Source organism: Strongyloides ratti, scaffold srae_chrx_scaffold0000005, assembly GCF_001040885.1.
Source record: "Strongyloides ratti genome assembly S_ratti_ED321, scaffold srae_chrx_scaffold0000005".
NCBI lineage: Eukaryota > Metazoa > Nematoda > Chromadorea > Rhabditida > Strongyloididae > Strongyloides > Strongyloides ratti.
In genome coordinates, this window is record NW_020171513.1 from 257,266 (window position 1) to 283,171 (window position 25,906).

The 25,906-nt window shown below is 24.2% G+C and overlaps 2 protein-coding genes across 2 annotated transcripts; both read left to right on the forward strand.

Moving 5' to 3' along the window:
• Positions 1-168: 168 nt before the first annotated feature.
• On the forward strand, positions 169-21,334 carry SRAE_X000224000 (von Willebrand factor, type A domain and Copine domain-containing protein; the record flags this gene model as incomplete). The annotated part of the gene is made up of 8 exons (XM_024645426.1): positions 169-911; positions 982-1,277; positions 1,324-1,874; positions 1,918-2,526; positions 2,573-14,504; positions 14,547-20,409; positions 20,461-21,160; positions 21,215-21,334. The coding sequence occupies 8 exons, from the start codon at positions 169-171 to the stop codon at positions 21,332-21,334; spliced, it is 20,814 nt and encodes a 6,937-aa protein (XP_024499710.1).
• Positions 21,335-22,989: 1,655 nt separating this feature from the next.
• On the forward strand, positions 22,990-24,323 carry SRAE_X000224100 (Paired box pox-neuro protein; the record flags this gene model as incomplete). Its single annotated transcript, XM_024645427.1, has 3 exons — positions 22,990-23,257; positions 23,316-24,209; positions 24,268-24,323. 3 exons carry the CDS (start codon positions 22,990-22,992, stop codon positions 24,321-24,323), a joined length of 1,218 nt encoding a protein of 405 aa, XP_024499711.1.
• Positions 24,324-25,906: the final 1,583 nt, after the last annotated feature.

The following is a 25,906-nucleotide window of genomic DNA, read 5'->3' on the forward strand; positions in this document are numbered from 1 at the left end:
TGTACTAATTTTTATGTTTCTTTTTTTTTTAATTAACTGTCAATTGTTTATTTGAAGAAAGTATTATTTTTAGCAATTAACAGAGTCTTTTGTCCTGATTTTAAAATAAATAGCTCAATTAATCATTTGTCAACGTCAAAAATTACTTTTTATTTTATCATTTGATAAATGGCTTATAAAAGTAAAGCATGTGTAGCTAACTGCCTGGCATGTAGCTGTGGAAAATGTTATCATAATACAGATAGAAAAATGTTACGTGATACCAAACTTGAGCAAAATATTGAAACATATGGATCTAGTGTTACATTAGATGAGACTCTTACTAGAAATTATACATTTACTCGTAGTACATTAGCTTTACCAAATGAAAATATAAAATCAACAAATTCATTAAATAGATATATAGGAAAAAAGTCTAAAAAAACACCAGATCCTAGTGTAATAAAAGCTAATAGACAAAGTCAAAGACAATTAAATAAGGATTTTGATGAATGGGTTAAGAAAAAAAGTATTTCTTATGATCAATTATCTCAGGCATCATTTGCCTCTTTAACTACTATTTCTGATAGAGGACAGACACCTGATAATATTGCAGATTCTGAGTGTTCATCTATCACAACTAGCATTGACTCATCTTCCTCTAAAAATATAGAATTAAAATCTATTTTAAAAAATGGTTCATCAAATGATTATCAAAATACATTATCATCCTCTAAAACATCTAAACATTTATTTAGTAAAAAAACCAAAAAATCATCGAAAACTATACTTAAACCTGTATCAGAAGTTGGGGAAGAAGGTATTGAAAGTAGTTGCCAGGAAGGCAATACAATAGATTATAAAAAGAAAAAAAAAACTTGGGAAAAAATGAAACGTGGTATACGTAATATATTTTCAAATGACAAGGACAGGTTAGTTTTCTTTTTAATTTTACTATATTTAATTAAATTATTAATATATTATTGTTAAAATATATTTTAGTGGTAAACGAGATAATGACAATTTTGAAGGCTATTCTCCAGGTGAAACAAGTGTGCGTAAATCATCTAGTGGATTATTTAAGAAGATGTTCCGTAGTGAAAGTAACAAAAATGTTCCAATAAAAACTTTAACATCTTCAACTGGAAGATCATCATATGATCACACTGGTTATAATCAAAGGATTCTTAAAATTGACTCAGATGACGACTATGCCGAAATTATTGGCTATAGGGCTAAATCGAACGAAAAAGATGTGTACACAAATTATGGTATAAATGATCACAAAAAACGTGAAAGTATGTCTAAATATATAATTTATTTTAATTAAATTTTTTTTTTTAGTGAGTTTACCTGTCTCACCTAAAACAGTCAAATTTCAAGATGAAATTGATTTTGAAATGTTGACAGATTCAAGTACATCACACTATCGTGATTTTGCAACAATTGAAAATATAAGACAAAATAAACAAAATAACCAACTACAAACAAATATTGCATTAAATAGTAACAGACAACAACAACAAAGAATATATAAAGATGATCCAAATGCCATTCTTCAACATTATAATGATCAAGTAACTAATTATTCTAACATTAAAAAAATTCAAAACATAAATAAAATTGGACAGCAAAATATGACAGAACAAGGAAGAATTTTATCACCAAATAGAACAAATTATTATAATGAAATATCATTAAATAATAAAACTAATGGTTCTGAAGATACTGGTGATACATCAACATTAGATCAAGCAACAATGGATTTATTAAAATTATCCTCAGAAGTTCCATCTAATATGACATTTAGTAGTAATCCAAGACTTTCACCAAATTCAGATAAACTTAAAAAATGTGCTTCTACAAATTCAATACATAAAGTTATTCGAACAGATGTAAGTTTATTAATATTAATTATAATTAATTAATTATATTTAGAATGGTGGTGTAATGAAATTATCTAATGTATTTACCTGGGATAGTGAAAATCTTCGTTTACCTAGTGAATCACCATTTCCATCAACAGTTGGTGAACAATCAGAAATATCATTAGACAAAACTCTTCATTCAGATGATGAAAGTTTAGCTGTATTAAATAGTCGTACTGGATCAGCTAATGGTAAACCAATTAATTTATCAGCACGTTATATTAAAGATACTATTGAAATAGAAGAAGTTGATAGTGAACCATTAGATATTAAAAAAGATGATTATGTTGAAGTAGAAGCTGAGAAACATCATGATAATTCACAAAGAGTTCGTACAACAGTTGAAGGAAAAATGAATATGCAAAAAATTGTTGGATCACGTTTATCAGAAATTCAGGCATCATTTCCAAGTCGTTATACAATAAGAGAAACAATAAAAAATTATACTATAACAACAACATTAGGAAAAAGAAAAATGATTATGAAAGAGAAAAAAGATTTAGTAATGAAAGATGATCAATTTACTCAAAATGCCAATAAAAAATATGATGTTGAAATATTAGAAGATGGTAGACAAGTTAGTAGATATGAAGCTAACATAAAAGTTCCTAGAAATATGGTAAATTTTATTTTTTTAATTTTTTTTTTATATAATATTATTATAGAATGCTCAAGAATATTTATCAAAATTATCTGAAAACTTACTTACTGAAATGGCTATATTAGATGCACCAGGAATTAAAACTAAAGTTGAAGTTGAAATAATTGAAGATATTACTGATATTGATAAGACATATTTAATTGGTATTCCAGTAATTGAAATTGAAGAAGAAAAGAAAAGTGATATTGAAGATAAACAAATAGAAGAGATAAATAAACCAACACTTCATGTAACTGAATATAATGATTTAGATGATGCCAAATATCAATTTAAAAAAGAAGGTAATATATTTGAAGAATGTAAAGTATTTCAAAATGAGGAAACAATTATACCTAGTGATGAATCAGAATCTACTGCTCCAATACCTATTGATATATCTACAAAAGCAAATATTGATTGTGATTTAGTTAGAACAGAAGATCGATCTAAAAATGAAGTACTTTTTGTTCAAAACAATAAAGAAATTGTTTCATTTGTTGTTAAAAAACCAAAAGAAACATTCTCACAACAAAAATTAGTTGTTGAATCAAAAGAACACATATCTGAAAGTAAAATTGAACAATTACAAAAAACTGAAATTATTGAAGAAGAAATTGTTGAAGAGGAAGAAATAATTGAAGAAGAGATTGTTTTAATTAGTGAAAAAGAATTTATATCTATTGAAAATATTGACAAATCATTAGCAACAATAGAAACAATGACTGAACAAGATATAGGTATTGATGAAAGTTCACAAACTGTTGTACAAGAAATAAAACATGAATTAATTGAAACACATCAAGAAATAAATAATCTTGATTTTAATCAAAGTGTTATAAGTAATAATGCTGAAAGTGAAGGTTTTGTTGAAATATTAATTAAAAATGCTGTTATATGGAATGAAACATTTAAAACAAGAGAATTATCTGAAACATCATCAATGATAATTTGTTCTATTTCTAATGATACTAAACGTTTTCATGAAGTTGAATCATACTTTCGTTCTTCAAATGATTCAAGTGCTGTTCTTAATGTTTACTTTTCTGAAACAGAAAATGTTACTCTTACTGTTGTATTTCAACAAGAAAATGTTAAACAAGAAATTGATTATAAAGCACCTACATCAACTATATCATCAGTATCTTTTAAAATAAAAGAAATGCTTCAAGAAAATGTAACTTCAATGATATATTTAAATAATGATAGTAAAAAAATGGGTGATGAAATAATATCAATTACTATTAAAGATATACCAAGAAGTATTGGTCATTTATTACGTTGTCTTTCACAAAATATTTCTGATGTTACAATTTATATATCATTTGATGGTAGAAGACTTGAATTTACACCATTAAAAAATAATGAAATATGTATGACAATGCCAGTCCCAAATGTAATTAAAGAAGAAGCTATTGTTTCTCAAAGTCATATTGAAATGCATAGTATGAATATTAAAATGTCTAAAGATGGTTATAATGAAAAAACATCTGTTACATTTGCTACACCTAAAGCTGAATCTATTTGTAAAGAATTTCAAGAATATGGTAATGAAAGTGAATATTGTTCTGTTATGATGTCAAATCGTGGTCTTAATAAATTTGATTCAGAAGTTAATATTGCACAATCAATTACAGGTGAGTATCCATATAAAAATTATGAAAGATTAGTAAAAGATTTATCATTAAATGATATTACAAATATATGTAATAAATCATTTAATGATAATCTTTTTACAGTGAACATCACTAAGAGCATGCATATCTCTAATTTTAAAACGCTCCTTCCCTTGCACGGCACTGCACATATAGTTTGGCCATCAATTTTTAGTTATAAATCTAAATCAGAATCTGATTTAACTAAAAATAGATGTTCACTTGATATTTACAATATTAAAAATAGTTTATTATGTAAAAGTCTCACAAATACTTACCTTTCTTCACCCTATAAAGATAATAAAATAAGCACTTCCTCTCCTTCACCTTCTTCTTATGGTATAAGAAAAAGAGAACATAGAAGTTATAGTAATGGTTTAAATGGTAATGATAAAAGAAAATCATATGAAAAAGAATTAGAAAATTATATGGAAAATGAAATTATTTCTGGTAAAGCTTATTATACATTTTATGGTCAACGTCAATCATATTTAACTGATTCAGAAGATGATGATAGTGATAGTGAACCAGAAGGTGTACAAAGAAGTCAATCTGCTATTTATTTAAGAAATAACATGTTTAATAGTGATTTATATAACAATGATATTTTTAATACCTCAATATTAAAGAATAATGCTGTCAGATTAGGCTCATCCCATCATCAAATTAATGTTAAAGAAGATAAAAATGAGATAAAAATACATAGTAATCATTTAACTTATCATCTTCCAAAATTTTCAACACCTCCGTTAGCCTCTTCATCATCTGAAGAGGATGTATATATAAAAGGTGACTCAGTACAGTCTTCTTTTATAAATATTAAAAAAGATATTGTACATGATAAATATTCTGAAGGATATCAAAGTTATAACGATATAACTTTATCATCCTCAAAGGATATTATATATTGTCAACCAACATCTATTGCTAATACTGAGGTACAATTAATTAATCGTACAAATTACTCTACACAATCAACTACTAGTGATAAGAAACATACTACAACATTAAAAGACAACAATTTTATTCAAAAAAGTTTAATAAAAGCTGCCAGTACACCAGACTTTAATATTGAAACACAATTTGTCAATTCTCAACATCAAGGCACCACTGATATTTTTAAATTACGAAATATTAAATCTACTATATTTTCATCATCATTAGATATTAAAACATCATCAATTGAAAACATTGATTATTCTGTTAATCTTATAAAATCACAACATTTATGTAAATCTATTTGTAATCCAATAATTAAACAAAAATCTTGTGATAGTATTTCAGCAAAAGTTAATAAAATGCCAGCATTTTATAATAATAATGAAAAATATTATAGTAATGAGATACCAAAACGTACTGTTGAATTTGTTAAAAGTCAATCTGAATTTACTCATTTAAATCGTCAAATTATTTATGAAAAAATTAATGAAAAAATTGTTAATTATGTTAAAAATGAATATCCAGAACAAATATATATTCAACCAAGTGCAATATTACAATTAAATGATAATAATTTAATTAATACATCATATTCTAATATCAATTTATCTTCATCAAATCAAAATATTTATAATTTAACAAGACCATCTAAAAAAATTATTTATGAAGAAATTGTTACAACAAAGGATATCCCAAATATTTTTTCAACCTATACAACATCCTCTAAAACTGATTATATTATTGAGAAAGATGATCACTCAATTACTAATAATATTAATCTAGACAATACTTTAATAGATAAAGAAAAGATAACAACTATAATTCCTGAAAAATTAAATGAAAATGAAAGGATAACGACTTCATCCTGTCAACATTGTAATGTTATTTTTAATAGAGCATTAACTAAAAATTTAGAAAATGAATATATTGATAAAAATATTGTTAAAAAATATTGTGAAAAATGTTATAGTGATATTATAAGAATGAATATAGAAAATATTAATATAAATATTGAAATATATAATAATAGAAAAGCAAATTTGAGTAAGAATTGTATTGTTTACAGTCCTCAAATGATATCTTGTTCAAAGGTTGCCGTACCTGAGAAAAAAGTTACACTAAAATCATGTCAATATGCCTGGGAACATATATTAAATGATTTAGAGACAGAGATAACATTTTATGATGGTGATATTGAAGAATATAATAAAAATTTTATTGAAGAAAAGAAAGAATCAAGTGAATTTACTAAAGAGTATACTGGTGAGACTATTGAAGGATATACTGAAAAATATATAACAAATGTTGTAAAAACTCAACTTATTGTTTTGGAAGATGAAAAAGAAGAAGATATTGAGGAAAATTTAATTATTAGTAATTTATCTAACATAAGTCCAAATGAAATTATAACTAAATGGTTAGATTTATGTAGAGAAACAGAAGAAATAAAAAGTAATATTATTCGTAGTAAATCAGAAGTTCCATATGAAGAAAATATTGAATCATTTATTGATTTTGAAAGAATACCTATATCAAATAAAAAAGGTACAATTAATAAATCTCTTAGTCTTTCATCTCAATATATTGATGGATTAAAAACAAAACAATCAAATGAAACAGAAACATCTATTAGTAAGTTACTTCAAAAAAATGAAGTATTACCTTTATCACAAACAAAAACTGAAAATGTTGTTAAGTATGCAACTTCTGATTCGGGTGTTTTTTCAACAAAAGCTCAAGTTGAAAATAAAAGTGATATTTTATTTAATTTATCAAGACAAACAAATGATTATAAAAATCAAATTTCTGAGATATCGTTAAAATCAAATGTAATTGAAAAAATGTCAAAGGGAATGTCTGTTCCGAAAAGTGAAGATATTTTATATATAAAGGAATACAATGAGATTGATCAAAATCAAGAAACATATGTTATTATAAAAGATCAAACAACATTAAAAAATAAATTAGTAACAAAAAGTGAAAGTCTTAAAGATATATTTAGTGATGAATTAATATTAAAAGATGAAGAGTCAGAAAAGGAATCATCTGTTGTTAATATAATTAATAAAGGTGAAAATTCAACTTTAAATATGACTGATAGCAAGAGTTCTTTATTTAAAGATGAAAAAACAATAAATAAAGATATTGTTATTAAAGAAGATTTAGGTATATCATTATCATTAGATACAAAAATTCAACCAAAAGTAATTTTGGAGAAAAATATTAATACAGTTGTTGATTTACATAGAATATCATCAATTCCTAAGAAAAAAGTTGATGAACATGTTCTACCAACTTCAACACATTTATCTCAATCATTTGATACAATTTCATTTAAAACTTCTAATACATCAGATGAAATTAGTTTTAGAAGACCAAGTCATGAAAAAAGTATTGATAAAATTATTGTAGAGAAAGAAAAAGAATTATATTCATATAGAGGAAAATCAACTTCATTAGAAGAGAAAGATGAAATTGTTCATTTTAGAAAAGATGTTATTGATAAATATAATCAGGAAATATTATTACCATCATTAAACAAAGATGTATTAATAAAAAAAATTAGTGCTCCTTTAAATAATGAAATTATATATATTTCAAACTATTCAACAATTGATAGGGATTTAACCACTGATATAGAAATAGAAAAACCTTTAAATTACTTTACACAAGTTAGTTTTAATTCATGCAATGAAGAATATATTCAATTAGCTGAACATTGGGAAAAAAATAAACAATCAGAAAAAGTTGAATGTATTATAAAATTAAAGAATGATGAAAAAATTGATATGACATCATCTGGAATTACAAAATTACTATCAAAAAATGAGGAATCAAATGTTGGAAAGATAAGTATGATAGAAAAAGTTGAAAATAATATTTCATTTAATATAAAAATGATAGATGAAAAAATTAAGGAACATATTTCAACGATAAACGCTATTGTTGATATTCACCAAATTGATGCTATTAAAAAACGGAGAGATATTGAGCATGATGTTTTTATTAATGCTTCTTTAACACAGTTTTTGAACTTAATTGCTGTAAGTAATGTTGAAGATAATATATCAATACATTTTAATGTTCCACCATCATTTGGTGGTAGTGTAATAAAAATTAATACTAGTAATAGGGATAAATATGAATATATTACAAAAGCTGCTAAAATTGAAAATTATAATAAATCAATTCAATTAAATAAAAATCAAAATCAATTTGATCAATATTCAACAATTCTTGAAACATCTAACATAGAAAAATGTGATAAAAAACTTATTAGTTCAAAAGTTGAAGATGTTATGTACCTTCCAACATATACAATTATTGACAGAGATATGATTACATTTACCAATATTCCTGCTACAATAATAGATTCATATAAATTTGAGGCAAAATCTGTATCTGAACAATCAATGAATATTTCAAAACATTTACAGTATGATCAACCATCAGATATTTCAGTAAAAAATATTAAAATGCCTAATATTGAATCTACCAATTTATCATCATACATACAAGAAACATCACTTCATAGCTTAAAACCTGAAGAACTTAAATATATCCATGGTATTTGTGATGATTTGGTTACTACTACAGAACAAAGTCAAGCAACTATTAAAATGATACCACAGAAATCTGAAGAAAATATTAATACATTTGTTGATATAAAGATGATAAATAAAAAACCAAGTGGTGAAATTAATGAAATGATTCTACCAAAATCATTTAATATTACTGAAGAATTAAAGACATCGTTTGCTTCAAATAATATAAGTGATCAAATATTTAATTTTTCTATTCCATCATCATTAGAAAATGTCAAGTTTATTGTAAATGAAAAACTTATAGTAAAATATTTATATAAAAGCAAAGAAAGTTTCAATGAAGAATATATTAGAGATATTGCTTTTGTTAATGAATCTGATAAACAACTTAATGGTAGTATAACATTACCAATGCCAAACAAAGATAATTTGTTTAAAAATATCAATGAGTATAAAATTGAGGATATTGTTTTTATTACTGATTATAAAATGGTTGATGGTTATTTGATAGCTGATATTAATTTAATTGAATCAAAAATATTTAACGAATTATTAGAAACAATTTCATCAAAAGAAGAAAATATTAATGTTTATGAAAATATATACCAATCAGAATCTTATGATTCTTCGCAAAATATTTGTGGTATAGCAGAACAAAGTTCTGTATTCTTAGCATCATCAAATATAATTACTTCTTTAAAACATGATAAAAATTATGATGATCAAACAGTTTCATATATTCATCCAAGTAAAGAAATTAAACTTTATCAAAAAGATTATAATATAAAAACTCTTCCAACAAAAATTGAAGAAAATATTAAAACATTTATTGACATGAAACTTGGTCATAAACAGGCAATGGATAATCAATCAGTTTGTATAAATGAAAAATTATCTATTTCTGAAGAAACAAATATTTCTAAAGACAAACAAATAGTTTTTAGTTGTATACAACCTAAAAATGATGTTAAAACAACAATTTCTGAAAAAATCACTGAAAGCTGTGCATTTGTTGTTAAAGAATATTTACAAAATTATACCACTAATATTCTTCAAACACCAAGTGTTATAAATATACATGATCTATTTAATATTTCATCTACCGCAGCAAATAACGAGACGCTTAAAAAGCATCTTACTGAAATTGTTAAAGAGAATATTGTATTTACAACGAAACATTCTGTTGTTGATAATAATATTGTTACAAGTATTAATTTAATTAATCCATTAAAAGTTGAACAATTTGCTTTTAAAACAATACCATCTGATAAGACATACAAGTTTAAAGAAGTCGTCCAAGAATCATCAACTAATAATGTTGTTTTTATAACTGATTACAAAACAATAGGTGGAAAATTAGACACTAGTGTTATTTTAGTTAACCCAATTGTTGCTAACGAGTACATGAGAACACAATCAGTTAAAAATGAAATTACTGATATTTCAAAAGATATTTTCCAAAAAGAAATGGACGAAATGTCAAATAAAATTGTTGAATTACAAAACATTGATTCAACTGTTCTTACATCTGTAAACGAATCAACAAAATTGGCAAAAGACAGTTTTGATAAAGATTTTGTAACAAAAACATTTGTTGATAAAACTTATAGTTCTGATAATTTGACAAAAAGAATTGGAAATGAAGAGACATATGCTTTTGTTGATATGAAACTTTTGTCAAAAGATGCTGATGAAAAGACTAGTAAAACATCTCTTGATACAGCATTTTCAACTAAAGAAACTATGTCTGTTTCTTGTGTCTCTGATGTTTCTTCACAACAATCAATGTCTATGATAAAACCATCTCCAATAGCTAAAGCATATACAACTTACGAAGAAAAATTATCTGAAAAGGCAACCTCTATAGTTAATGAATATTTACAAAGTTTTGCTAATCAAAATATTAATTTAACTGGATCAATTGATACAAGAGATTTATATAATATATCTCTTGCTTCTGCTAATGATGAAAGAATAAAAAGTACGGTTACTGAATATATTAAAGAGGATATTGTTTTGATAACTGATTATAAAATAATTGACAATAAATTGACTGCAAATGTTGATTTAATTGACATAAAAACAGCAGATTATATTATTAAAACTTCTGAAGCAATAGAAAAAAATATAAATATTTCTAAATATCTTTCATTAGAAGAAAAGTATGATGAATTTAAAAAAATTGTAGATTTACCTAATGTTGAATCTGCAAACTTAAATTCTATTGACACATCCACTTTGTTATTGAAAGATAATGTTAATGATGAAAGTATATCAGGTATTCAAAAAGATAAAGGTGTTACTGTATTTGAAGCAAATCAAACAGTAAAAATGCCTCCACAACAAAGTGAAGTCAATATTGAGACATTTTTAGATATGAAATTACTATCTAAAGATATGACTGATGAAGAAAATGAAAGTAATTTACCTGAAATTAATACTATGAGGGACAATTTAACTTTACAAAGTTCTACTGATTACCATGAGAACAAAAACGTTGAACTTATACGTAATGATTCTCAACAAACTTTTGATATAACGATTAGTGATAAAAAAACTGAAACTAATAAATTCTCATCTAAAGAGTATGGAGATGAACATTATACAAAAGATGTTAATTTAATTAATTCAATGGAAAAAGATTTAACAAATGAAATATTACTTAAAACATCAAATTTGATAAATGTTCAAGATAAAGTAAGAGAAACAGCAACTGAAAATATTGTTTTCTTAACTGATTACAAAACGATTGATGGTAAAATGAATGCAAATGTTGTAATGCTTGATTCAAAAATAACAACTAAATTTTTTAAAACAAAACCATGTATAGAAGAAAATATTAATATTTCTAAACATGTTGAACAATATCAACCTCCTATACAATCAGAAGGAACTGTTAGATTACCTAGTGTTGATAGAACAAATTTATCTGCTTATGATATTACCACATCAATATCAAGTGATAAATTTGATGATGAATTTATGCTAGTAGTTAAACCTGATAGAGATATTTTATCTACATCAATTAATGGTAGTATTAAATTGGAACTTCAACCTTCTGAAGAGAATATTGAAGCAATTGTTGATATAAAATTACTAAAAAATGACGATTTAGAATCAGAAAATGAAAAAACTTTTAATAGTTCATTTACTATAAAAGAAAGATTATCAACACCATATGCTTCAAATAATGTTTCTGAACATACTATATCATTATCAACACTTCAACAAACTGATAAAATTGATAAAACTATTAGAGATAAAATATCAGAAGGTAGTAGTTTAGTAGTTAATGAATACCTACAAAATTACATTGATAAAAATGTTAACTTAGAGGGAACAATTGATACTAAAGATCTTTACAATATTTCATTAAAAGTGGCAAATGATGAAAAAATTACAAAAACATTTAAAGAATTAATTAATGAAAATGTTGTCTTTATGACTGATTATAGAAAAGTTGATGGTAAAATGAGAGCACATGTTGATGTAATTGATTCAAAAATAGCACAATGTCTTTTGGAAGCTGTTGAAGCAATTGAAGAAAATCTTACTTTATCAAAACATGTTGAACAGAATAAACACTCTGATAAATCAGAAGAAATTGTTAAACTTTCAAATATTGAAACTACAAACTTAGTTTATTCAGATATACCAACATCCATTTGTAAAGATAATTTAACTGAAAATTTTACAAATTATGTTCAACCAACAAAAGGTTTTTCATCAACATCTACTGAAGGTACTATTAAAATGCCTCTTGAACCATTAGAAGAAAATGTTGATGCAGTTATTGATGTACAATTATTAAAAGATGATATAGAAAATGAAAGTAATGAAATAAAATTGAAAAAATCATTTGATATTAATTATAAATTATCAACAGCATCATCTACCGATGTTTCTCAGAGCAAAGGTTTTGCCTTGTCAGTTAGTGAATCTTTAGAAAATGTAAAAACAACAATTGATGAAAAAATTATTGATAAATATAAATTTTCTGGAAAAGAATCATTCCAAGAATCTTATAATAGAGATATTGATCTTATTGGAACAGTTAGTAATGAAGATGAAAAAGATATTTCTCTTAAAACATCTAATAAAGATACATTTTCAAGAACGGTTAAAGAATCATCATGTAATGACGTTGTTTTCATAACAAACTACAAAAAAGTTCCTCGTTCTATGAGTGTTGATATTAATATATCTAAATCATCAACAGATAGCCATAGTCTTAGAGCTAAATCTGTTATTGAAGAAAATATTAATATTTCTAAACATATTAGTCGTGATGAATTATCCGATCAATCAAAAAGTATAATAAGCTTACCAAATGTAGAATCAATGAATATGTCAATGACAAATATAGATGAAATAATAAGAACTAGTGAAAAGAATAATGAAGAATCAATTTTAGGTATTCATAAATGCAAAGGTGAGGAACGAACTATGGAAGAATGTAGAATAAAAGAAATTCAAAAACCATCAGAAAATAGCATGACAGCTTATATTGAATTAAAATGTTTACCAACTGAAGTTGATGAAGCAGAGAGTGAAAAAGTTTTACCAAAACCATTTACTATTGAAGAGAGATTATTTACACAAGATTTAAAAGAAATAAATGATAATAACTATTTTCAATTGTCAACTAAACCATCATCAAAAGATGTTAGTAGTACAATAAAAATTCCATATACAATAAAAGAATCACATAAACTTATGGAATCTTTTGATGAAAATTGGTATAGAATTGTTGATTTTTCACATGATAAAGAAGAATCTGATAGTGATAAAATAACAATACCAACATTTAATATTGAAAATATAGTTCAAAATATGAGAGAAATATTAGATGAAAATATATTTTATATTACAAATATATCAACATTTGACAATCAAAAATCTACAGTTACAGTTATTAAAAAACCTAATGATGTTTATGACATTATTAAAATATTAAGTTCAACATTAGAAGAAACAACATTTGATGAAATATTATTTAAAAAGGATGAGGAAGAAAAGGTTGATTGCATGATAAGTATAAAAATAAGAGAAGATTGTCAAATGTCTGCGTCATCACTTTCTGCTAACATTCATAAGGAAGATGGAATATTTAGTGAAATAGTAAAAATAACTGAAATTGTTGATGCTACTGCTGCACTTAATATTTCCTCTGATTACATTAAAAGAGCAACACAAGAATATTTGAATGCATATATTGATATGTCAAAAGTTCCATCACCACCAAAACAACAAAATATTGAACATTCCATTTCAGTGTCATTTGAATCTAAACATCTTTTTACTGCTTCTGCTGTATCTAATGTTGTGACAAGAAATTGTGTTCGTTTCTCTTTACCAGCACAAATATTTGAAATTAATTCACGTTATGATGATATGTATAATGAGTATGGTGAATTAAAAACAAAGCCAGTACGAAAAGAGACAACTGAAAGTCTTATTGAATTATTAAAGGTTATTGATAATAAATTTGACGAGAAAAGTGTTATTAAATATAATGATAGTGAAAATCTTCAAAAAGATGTTCAGGAAACATCAATAGAAGATTGTATATATATTTCTGATTATACAACTTTCGAAAATGATAGTAGTGCTACTACAACGATTAATTACCCATTAAATGTTTATAAAATTTCATCGATTTCTTCTCCAAAAGAAGAAAATATTGATATTATTCAAAATTGGATGAAAAACGACGTCAAAGATACTTTTAAATGTATTATAAATGTTATTCCATCTGATCATTCTGAAATGGAACAATCAACTATTGAACAAAATTTTGAAAAAAATAATGAAAATGAAGGTAATATTATAAGAATTAAAGATATAATTAAATATAATGTAGAATATAGTGTTGCTGAACAAAAACAAAATATTGAAGAAGTATTTAATTATGTTGATGTTAAAGTTGGTATGAAACAACTTTCAATAGTTAAAAGTATTGATCAATCTGATCATACAATTAATGTTACAGCAAACTTTAAACAATCTGTTGAAAAAGCATCAACTTGTAATTCAAGTGATAAAATATATATGAGTATAATTATACCTAAAAAAGTTGATAAACTTGAGACAACATTTATTAGTTTACCAAGTACCTTCCAAAATTATAATACTAACTATTCACAATGTGAAAAAATAAAAAGTAGTTATGAAAACAAACAAATTAATGAAATATCTACTGGAATATCATTTATTTCACCAAATATATTTATCTTACCAAATGATAATAAAAAGAATATTATTAAAGATTATACTTATATAACAGAACAAAAAATTGTTGATAATAATCTTGGTACAAAAATAATTATTGATAAACCAATTAGTTTGAAAAAAACTTTTGAAAGTAGTAAAGAAGCAATAACAACATTAAATGAAGATATTAAGAAAAAAGAAATTATAGATGAAATTACGGCAAAATGTGAAATTCCATTTATTATTTCAACAAATTTATCAACTTCTAATATTAATAATGAGATTATAAATAAGAAACAAGAAACATTATTTGATACTGTTGAATTTATTAATAAAAATGATGTAAATGTTGTTGAGAATGAAGTTGTAATAAATGTTAAAGAACCAATTCAACCAAAATTAGATGTTATTAATACAATACTTGATTTAAAACAAATATCTGTTGTTAAGGTTATAAATGAAGCAGAACATTCATTTAATGTTTCAGCAACACTTGAAAAAACTTGTAATAATTTCAAAGTTAGTGATATTGAAGAAACATGTAATGTTGAATTTACAACTAAAGAATCTTCTGATATTATTGATAAAACAATTAATGATAAAAGAAAAGATGAAGCTAAATTTAAATTTATTGAAACAAATTATGAAGTTATGGAGAGTAATTTTGATTTAGAAAAATCTGATAGTATAAAAGAAATGAATAATTATATCAAAGTTAAAGCATCTAATGATAATATAATAAAAAAATCAATTAAAGAAACAAATGATGAAGATGTTTTATGTATTACACAATATTTTATTGTTGATCGTAATCTTTATGCTTCAACATCATTAGATGATAATTTGCATATGGTCAAATGTTTATCAACATTATCTTCAACTGAATCATCAACAACTATTGATATTGAATGGTTTAAAAAGGATAGTGCAGAAAGTGCTTGTAAAATCATTTTGACACCTAATTATATTTTCTTATCAGACACATATGCATCACAATATATCACAGAATGTAAAACTTTTGAACAAAGTATTCCTAATGAGTCTATAGATTACTTGTATATATCTGCTAATCAAGAATCTATGAGCATGAGTCTTGTTGAAAGTCAAACAACTAAAATCAATGTTTTAATGAGCCTCTACTGCATGGACAGTGCCAACGAGGGAAGAGCATCTGAAGTTGAAATACCATTAATTGTCTCAACTTCGACAAGCTTTTTGGTTGAAGCTAATGAGGTTGTTACAGATAGAGTTACAATATTCAATGAATTTGCTAGAAGAAGTGAATATGGTTTTGGTAATATTGAAATGATTATTGGTAATCGAGGCCATGATACTAAAGTAACATTTGAAGCAGCTGAAATTGAAAAAATTTCAACAAAAGTTGATTTATTTAATAGAGATTTAGAAGTTGAAAGAGTTTATATTACTGTTTTTGAGCCTAACTATTTTGGTAGAATTATTTATAATTGTGAAGAAAGTGATGAAGTTTATTCACAATTTACAGCTACATTATGTGCAAAAAGAATTGATATATTATCAGGAAAAATAATTAATACTATAAGTCGAAATCATGAACCATTAATATTAAAAACATTATCATCAATGGAATGTACACATAATATTGAAGAAAATTGGATAATTCCACCACCCATTGAAAAATGTGATACTTTAAGAGTAATTGGAAATGAAATTGAACCATTATCATTAAAATTAATTGAATCACAAGTTAATGTTATTCATGTTGGATTCGATTTTGTTATTCCACCTAATCAAAATGATACATTAATTACATTGAAACATTATAATTTTGCTGGTACTTATCAATTACATACAAAATCATCATCTGAAGAATATAAAATGACAACATACAATTTTTATAAAAATGATTCTTCTGAAAAAACTAATAAAAAAATGATTGTTGGTTATGAAGAATTGGTAGAATTTACTTCTAAATCATCAAAAGCTATTTCTGCAAATGTATATGATAGTTTTGTTCAACTTCCAGCTGAATTTAAAACAACAACAGTTTCACGCTCTTCTAATGATCTTCCAACATTATCGTTTAAATTTAAAGAATCAAAATTAGAAGATCATAATGCAAATTATTCTTATACAAGAAATGATGAAATATTAAATACTGAATTTGTTAAATATATATCTTTATATGGTGGTTCAATAGATGCTTCTTATGATTATGCATCAGAGATACAACTTAACTTTGTTCGAGAGTTACATCGTCCTATTGAATTAGAAAGATGTAAGAAAACATTTATTACATTTAATGATACTCAACCAGTAATATTAAAAACTTCTCCATCTTCATATGAATCATTAACTGTTTCTGAAGGATATTTAAGAGAAGAAGATAATGCTATAACAAAAATACAATTAACTGACATTAATCGTGGTCATTCTTCAACATTTACATTAAAAGAAAGTCATGAAGAAACACAAACAACCTATCAACAATTTGACGTTATTGGTGAAAATGAAATTATAAATTATATTTATAATGAAATCAACAAAATAACAGGTTACCGTTTACGTTGTGATGCAACAGAAGAAATAATTAAAATTTTATCTTTTACCTTTTCACGCCCTATTAATGTCTGTGAATCATCAAAATTCTCAACAATCATACCCAATAAACATCTTCCTGTTTCTTTAAATACACCATCTCCTACTAATAAAATTGCCTCTATTACAAACAATTTTTACCTACCACCTCCAAATGAGTATGTCTCATTGTGTTCAGTAGAATCTTTAACCACAACAGGAATACTTAATTTAATGGAAAGTATTGAAGAAAATATTATCCATAATTACTTTTTCAATAAATCTGAAGATAATCAAATTTCAGAATTAACATTACCAAATAAACATATTCAAGAAATTACTTATAATATGAATGCCACTGAAAATAATCAAATTGAAAAAGCAATTAGTTTATCATATCCTGTTGATAATATTGGTAAAGATAAAATTAATATAAAAATTTCAAGAGACGATAATATTTTATATAAAACAAAAGAATCACAAGAAGAAACAGTTGTTTCTGGTGAATATTATAAAAGAGATGAAGATAATGAAAATATTAAAATATGTAAAATTATATCAAGAGATAGTGAACCAACTTTATTCCGTATTGGTGAAAGTAAAGAAGAAGCCCAAACATATCATTTTGATTATTGTAAAGAAAATGATAGTAATGATTTATCTATTAATATTAAAACAACTCGTGAATCAACACCATTTTCATTATCATGTAAAGCATTTAGTATGGAGGATAATCATAAGGATGTTCATTTAGCATCAAATGATGAAATTGATTTGTTTGCAAATTATATATTACATGTCCCAAACATTATTGAACCATTAACAATAAAATTAAATGAATGTTTAATAGAAGAAAATAATGTCGTATATAGTTTATCAAAAGAAGAAATGATTGAAAATATTAAAAATATTATTAAAGATAAATATATTGAAAAAGAACAATTTAATATTTATGAATCAGAAATGATTGAAGAATGTGTTTATAGTCATTTGAAACGTTCTGATGAACATAAAAATATTGAAACAACATTATCAGAACCATATCATGGTGGTGAATTTATACTTTCTACATATGGTTCATCACTAGAAAATATCAATATTTTATCTGATATTCATTGTAATAATATTTTATCTGCTTGTTGTGATATTATTCTCACTACACCAAATACTATTGATTCTGAATGTTTCACATTATTTGCATCATCAATTATTGAAATATTACAAGAGTTAAATTATACAAATGATAAACCTAAAAAATTAGAGACTCAAATTGTGCATGCCACACCTATAGATGGGGGAAGCGTTGTTATTACATTAAAAGAATCACAATCATCCACAGATTCTACTAACTTTGTATTTACTAAAGCTATTGAATCTCAAGATTATTCAATTATAGTTCCAATATCCTTAGATGGTGGAAATTATGTATTATCCACTAAAGGATCATCAGAGGAGTATATTACTATTGGTCAAGATATTATTAATATTAATAGTAATATTGCTGATATATTTATAACATTAGTAACACCTAATACAATTTTACCAGGATTTTTGTCAACTAGTAAAGTTGGTTCTGAAACTGTTACAATAACTACAAACTTACAAAATCCATTACCATTACTTTATGCATCAAATAAAATAATATCACCAAGAGAAGGTCCTCCTCAAATGTTAACCTTGAGTGAAAGTAAAGAAATATCTGAATGTAATAATATAACATTATTTAAAGAACCATCAAATAGTTTATATTCTATTACACTTACTGAAGCTTTATATGGAGGTTGTCATACATTTAATGTATCAAGTACTGTAGATAATGTATACAATTTAACATGTGATTTAAGAAGTAATAATATTATTAAAGATGAAACAAATATTATTTTATCAATACCAAGAGAAACAGAAAAAATTTATTTATCATCATATAAATCTGAAAGTAATGAAGTTTTCCTTGATATATCTATTAAAAATGATAAACCATTATATGATGAAAATAATATTATTATGACAACATTTAATACTATTGAACCAATAACATTCCATAGTTCAGAAAGTGGTGAACATATCATTACCGTTAACTATAATTTATCATCAAATAAAGAAAAAGAAAATGAAACAGATATTATATGGGATACTCCAAGATATGGTGGTGATACAATATTACATACTTATTCATCAACTGAAGTTAAAGCTAATGAAGTTAATGTTATTTTACATAAAGAACAACAAAATGAAACATCAAAAGTTTTTATTATAAAAATAAGTAATAACATAGAAATAGCATATAAAACATCATCCTCATCAGAAGCATATGTATCTATTGATTCTAAATTAGTTTCTACAAAATCACTAGATAATCTTCAGTTATCAAGTATAATAATACCAGAGATTAATAATTTTGGTCATTTTACCTATTGCACTAGACAATTCTCTGAGACTCACTTTAACCTTACTATTGATTTAAAACATCAACCTGATGAAGGCAAATTTACCTCCACAATGCATGAATCTGAAACTGAAAAAATGCTTGTTTTACAAACATTTGCTTCCCAAGAATGCGATGCAAACTTGGAAGAAAAATTAATTGAAAGCATTAGTTATGCTAATTTCATGCATGTTGAAGGAGTGTGCCAATATAATATGATTAGAGAGGCTTCACCTGTCCATTGGACAACTATAATACAAGAAATTGATCAATCACAATTTACAGAGTACGTTAGCAGCGAAAATATTAGAAGTATATTAGTTGAAAGAGAAGATAATAATAAAGATTTACAAATAACAACATCTGAAAAAAGAGTTAGTTTTGCAGAGGATGTTCAGGAGAAGACATTATTCTTTGATGCTTCTATGAGTGTTGAATCAATGAATAAACCAAGTATAATTAAAAAACCAATGAAAAAAGAACGTGAAAGAAGTCGTCGTTCAGAATTAAAGAAAAATGAAGCACCTAAATTGTATGTTTTTTTATATATAATTTTTAATATAACTTTTTTTCTTTATTTTAGTGCTAATCTTCGTAGAAATAGTTTATTAGCAGCTCTTGATATTGGAAGTCCTTCCAACATTCCACATTTTAAAACATTATCTGATATTGTTTATGCCATTAAAGATGCCGGTCTTGAATACTCAAATCTTATTTTTGGTATTGATTATACAAAATCAAACAATTATCAAGGTGAAAAAACATTTGATTGTCGTCCATTACATAGTCTTTTGCCAATCGAGCAAAATCCTTATCAACAAGTTATTGAAATAGTAGGTAAAACATTATCATCATTTGATGCAGATGGACAAATTCCTGTATATGGTTTTGGTACAGAAGAATGTACTGATCAAACAATATTTAATCTAGCTGATCCAGATGATATGGATGCATGTTGTAATGGTTTTGAAGAAGTTCTTAAAACATACAATGAAATAACACCAAAAGTTAATATGTCTGGTCCAACCAATTTTGTTCCATTAATTGAGAAAGCTATAGATATATGTCGCGAAAAACATTCATATCACATTTTAGTTATTGTTGCTGATGGTCAAGTAACTAATGAAAAAATTAATCAAAAAGCTATTGCTGCTGCTTCTCATTATCCATTATCTATTATAATGGTTGGCGTTGGTGATGGTCCATGGGGAATGATGTCTAGATTTGATGAAACTTTACCTAAAAGAATCTTTGACAATTTTCATTTTGTTGATTTTCATAAAGTAAGTTTAACTATTCTTTTTTTAAATTTAAAAAACTTTTTTTTTTCTTTCAAGGTTATCTTTAATGCTCCAAATGCTGAAGCATCATTTGCTGTTAATGCATTAATGGAAATTCCAGATCAATATAAAGCAATTAAAGAACTTGGTTTATTGAAACACAGCCGTCGAGGATAAATCATTAAAATTTTTAATTAATTAATTTTTTTTTTATATTTTTAAACTTTTTTTTAACATTTTTTAAAGGAAAAAAAACATTTTATTATAACCGACTTAATTTGTGAGTAGTCGTACATAAAGAATAAAATGATTTATTATTAATTATTCATAGAAAAAAAAAAGATATTTGTTTAAATAATTATATTTTGTTGAACAATTTAATTATATTAGAGAAAGTTTTTAATTTCCGGATGTAATTATGACCTCGATGATGGTAAAGTATTGAAATTAATTTATTTATTCAAACTCATTCTACTATTCTTTCTAATTGAGGGACAAATGTTACATATTTATAAATCAAACCTTTTATTTAATATATTTTGTTAATAGTTAAAGAATATAAACAAATTAACATTAAATTTATACCTATAATTTTTAAGGTTATAATGGATATTAACTTTTGGGTAATATGTTTAAATTTGACACATTATAACTTTTTATTACTATAGATAAACATACCGGAGGCGGAAGGCCTACTAATTACAATACAAAATTTTTTAATTTAATATATATATATGGTATAATAATTCTATTGAAATATTAACAAATAAAAATATTAAATTTATATTTTTGTTAGATATATAATTTTCAATAATATGATAACTAAAGTATATGACTTTTTAAAAAGATGACCTTCATATTAATATTTTTGGATTTGCATTTATGTAACTTATATCTTAATCGCTTTAACTCTTCTCCACATATCATCATATTTATTATTTTACAATTTTGAGTATCAATATTAACAAGTATTTGTAAAAATTTTGTGACAGGATCATTCAAATTTTATTACTCGTGAAAGTTATCCTTTACCTTCTATAATATATATATATATATATATCTTTTTTATAATAATATAAATATATATAAAATAAAATTTAATTTAAAAGTATGACCTCACTTGGCCCTAAAAAAACAAGGCTGTATAAGGTAAAAGAAAAGATATGATTGTGTAAATTATACATAATCATTAATATATATATATTATCATTATTATTATCCATATATATATATTCATAATATAGATTATAGATATATATATGATTGTATGATAAAATGACAAGAAATGATAAATGATTAAACATGTTTATGAAAAACTGTCATTACTTAGGATTTCCTTTTTGAGTAAAATTTTGAAGGATATCATAATAATAATTATTTATTCAATGGCCTTTACTATTAATTTGTAAATAATAATGTAACTTGGTATTTTGTAAATATAGTATTATCAAAACAATATTTTCTATATAAAAGAATTTTGTAAAAACAAAACAATAATAATAATATAAAAAAAAAAATAAAGTGGGTGGAGTAATAATAAAATGTTTTAAAATTTTTTAAATAAAATAACGTTAAATATAGGAAAGGCGTATCTAAAGATTATTAACACTTAACTTTAAATTTTGTTATCAACCAATAGAAAGACAATCCTTTTTATTAGGATTCCTCTCTGTTTCACCCAAATTATTATATACAGCCTATTTGAGGAGAAGATAAATTGTCAAATACATTCCCAATACATAGGCTTTGCTTGACGGTGCATAACTTGCTTTTCAAAATACTCTTCATTTAGACACATCCCAAATCATCCGCTTGATCAACAGAGCGCAATTATGGATAACAGAAGTACAGCTTCTATGGCTAATGAACTCTGGTATCAGAGATATTATCATCAGCATAACCAACTTCAGCAACCAACAATTGGTAATGTTGGCAATAATAATATTACTAATCAAGCACAATTACTAAATATTAGTGATAATACTCCACCTTCTATTGGTGGATTAATTACATCATCTACAACAGCTTCAAGTCAATCTCAAAATTCTAATATTACTACACCTGTGTCAACAAACAATAATTCTATTAATGCTTATAGTTGTAAATTTATTATTATATATCATTAAAAATGTTTAATCTTTTATTTTTTTTTTTCCAGCACATACTGGTGTTAATCAACTTGGAGGTGTATTTGTTAATGGTAGACCACTTCCAGATCATGTACGTAACAAGATTGTTGAATTAGCACAACAAGGTGTTCGTCCTTGTGATATTTCTCGTCAACTTCGTGTATCACATGGTTGTGTATCAAAAATTCTTGGACGTTTTTATGAAACTGGTTCAATAAAACCTGGAGTTATTGGAGGTTCTAAACCTAAAGTAGCTACACCAAAAGTTGTTAATTCAATAACATTATATAAACTTCAAAATCCCACAATGTTTGCATGGGAAATAAGAGAAAAATTAATAGAAGATCGTATATGTGAAGCAGATAATGTTCCATCAGTTAGTTCTATTAATAGAATTGTTAGGAATCGAGGAAATAAAATATTATTACAAAATAATTCTTCATCATCTTTAGGTACAACAACATCTTCATCAACAAATAATAATTATAATTCTATAACAACTAACATATCTAATTTAAATCAATCAATTCCTCCAAATTTTTCAAATCCCTTTGATCATCAATCTCATGCTGCATATTCAATTAATAAATTATTATCATTACAACAAAAACAATTTAAAGCTATGGAATCTGTTCATGGAAATGGACAACCAATATGGCCAAATCCATATACAAGTGTGGTAAATTCAATTACTACTAATAATCAAACAATATTTGATAGTAATCAAATGTCTCATCATCCAATGTTAAGACAACAACATGAAAATATTTTAACATCAGATCAAAATGTGTTTTCGAATAGTAAGTACAACATAGATACGGCCTTAAATAACCAATCTTCAACAAAATGGTGTTCGTTAGGAGGTCAAGTAAATACAGGAATAATGCAATCACATTTAATGATACCAAATGGAACAAATATAGGTAAATTTTAAAAAATAAATTATATTTTTTCTATTATTTTTTCAAATATATTTTTAAGGGGAACCGCAAATAACAAATATGGATAGAAGGCATAATATTAATAACACAAATTAATAGTATTTCGGATATAAATATTTATTAAAAATTAAGTAGATGTTAAAAAAAAAATCTCATTGATTTCTATTTCTTATTGTTTTTGATAACAAAATTTTGTAATATTTTTTCTTTGTATAATCAAAATTTAATTTATTATTTTTCCAGCAATAAATTTTACTTAGAATAGTCTTTAATTTAATTAAGGAAAGTGATAGTTACATGAAAAATTGTCCCAAGGCAAATTAAGATAAAAGCATTGTAAAGTTTATTGTTTCATTCGAATATATATTGACTTTCTTAAATATTATTTATTTGGATCTATATTTGTAACATTCTTTTTTTTTAAGTAAAGGGGACTTTTTTTTATATATAATTAATCATAATTCAGGTTTTGACTAAATTACTGTATAAAATGATATATCAAAAAAGACTACGATAAAAATACATATCATTAAACTATTTAAATGTCTTTTTTATTTCACCACCAAATTAAATTAAATGTATTATAAATACATTGGATGTTTGTTAAATCTACAAATTACTTTGTCATAGAGTAAAAATTTTTTACATATAAAAACTTTTAACTCTGTTTGTTCTGCTCAATAAATTTTAAATTATTTTTGTCCTTTTTTCTTTTGTACATTTAAATGAATATAATTTAATGAAAGATATAATCATAAAATAGATTTAAAAAAAATTATTTATATATAAAATTAAACAATTTAGTATAATTATTTTTAATAAAATATAATATATATATATAATGAAATTTTTTTTATCAATAAAAGAGCAATTTAAAAAAAAAATCAAAGAGTATATTATTATAAATAAATATGTTTATAAATCTTTTGATATCATTCAATTTTATATAAAAAAAAAGATATTTATAAAATCATATTTATTATTATTTTGTATGATACAGTTATTATTAAAATATAATCGTTACCTGACATATATTATAAATTCTTGATCAAAGATATACTTATTCTACATAAAAGAGTAATTAAGCAGCCTTCAAATAATATAATGAGATATATGTATTCATATATTGATAATTATATTGTACCATTAAAAGATATCAATAATTATTTTTATATTACTCAAGTTTAGTTAATTTTGAGTTATTAATGATATATATTTTTGATATAAAAAAAAACTTTATTTTTATTCAAAATATTTAATAAAAAAAAGTTAATTTTGATTATTTATATAATGCAATTTTAAAATATACAATTTTATAAATGTTAACATCCTGCAAAGTTGAAATTTTATAAAACACATATAATATGTATATACTCTAGTATAATAAAAAGTTACGAAAATAAAATTATTAATTAGTGTGTAGCAATTTATTATTCATTCAATACAAATAATTAAATATTATAAAGATATATTACAAAATTAAAAATTTATAATAATTTAAGTTTGATACTAATCTATACAATAAATATATTTAAACATTTTAACCTAAAGTATAATTAGTTTTAAGTTTTCTATAAATTTTCTGCAGTAAAAAATATTTTTAGATAAAATATAATTTCAAAGTTTTTTTTTATAAAAAATTATCAATTATAGTTTTATTATATGAATAATAAAAAATT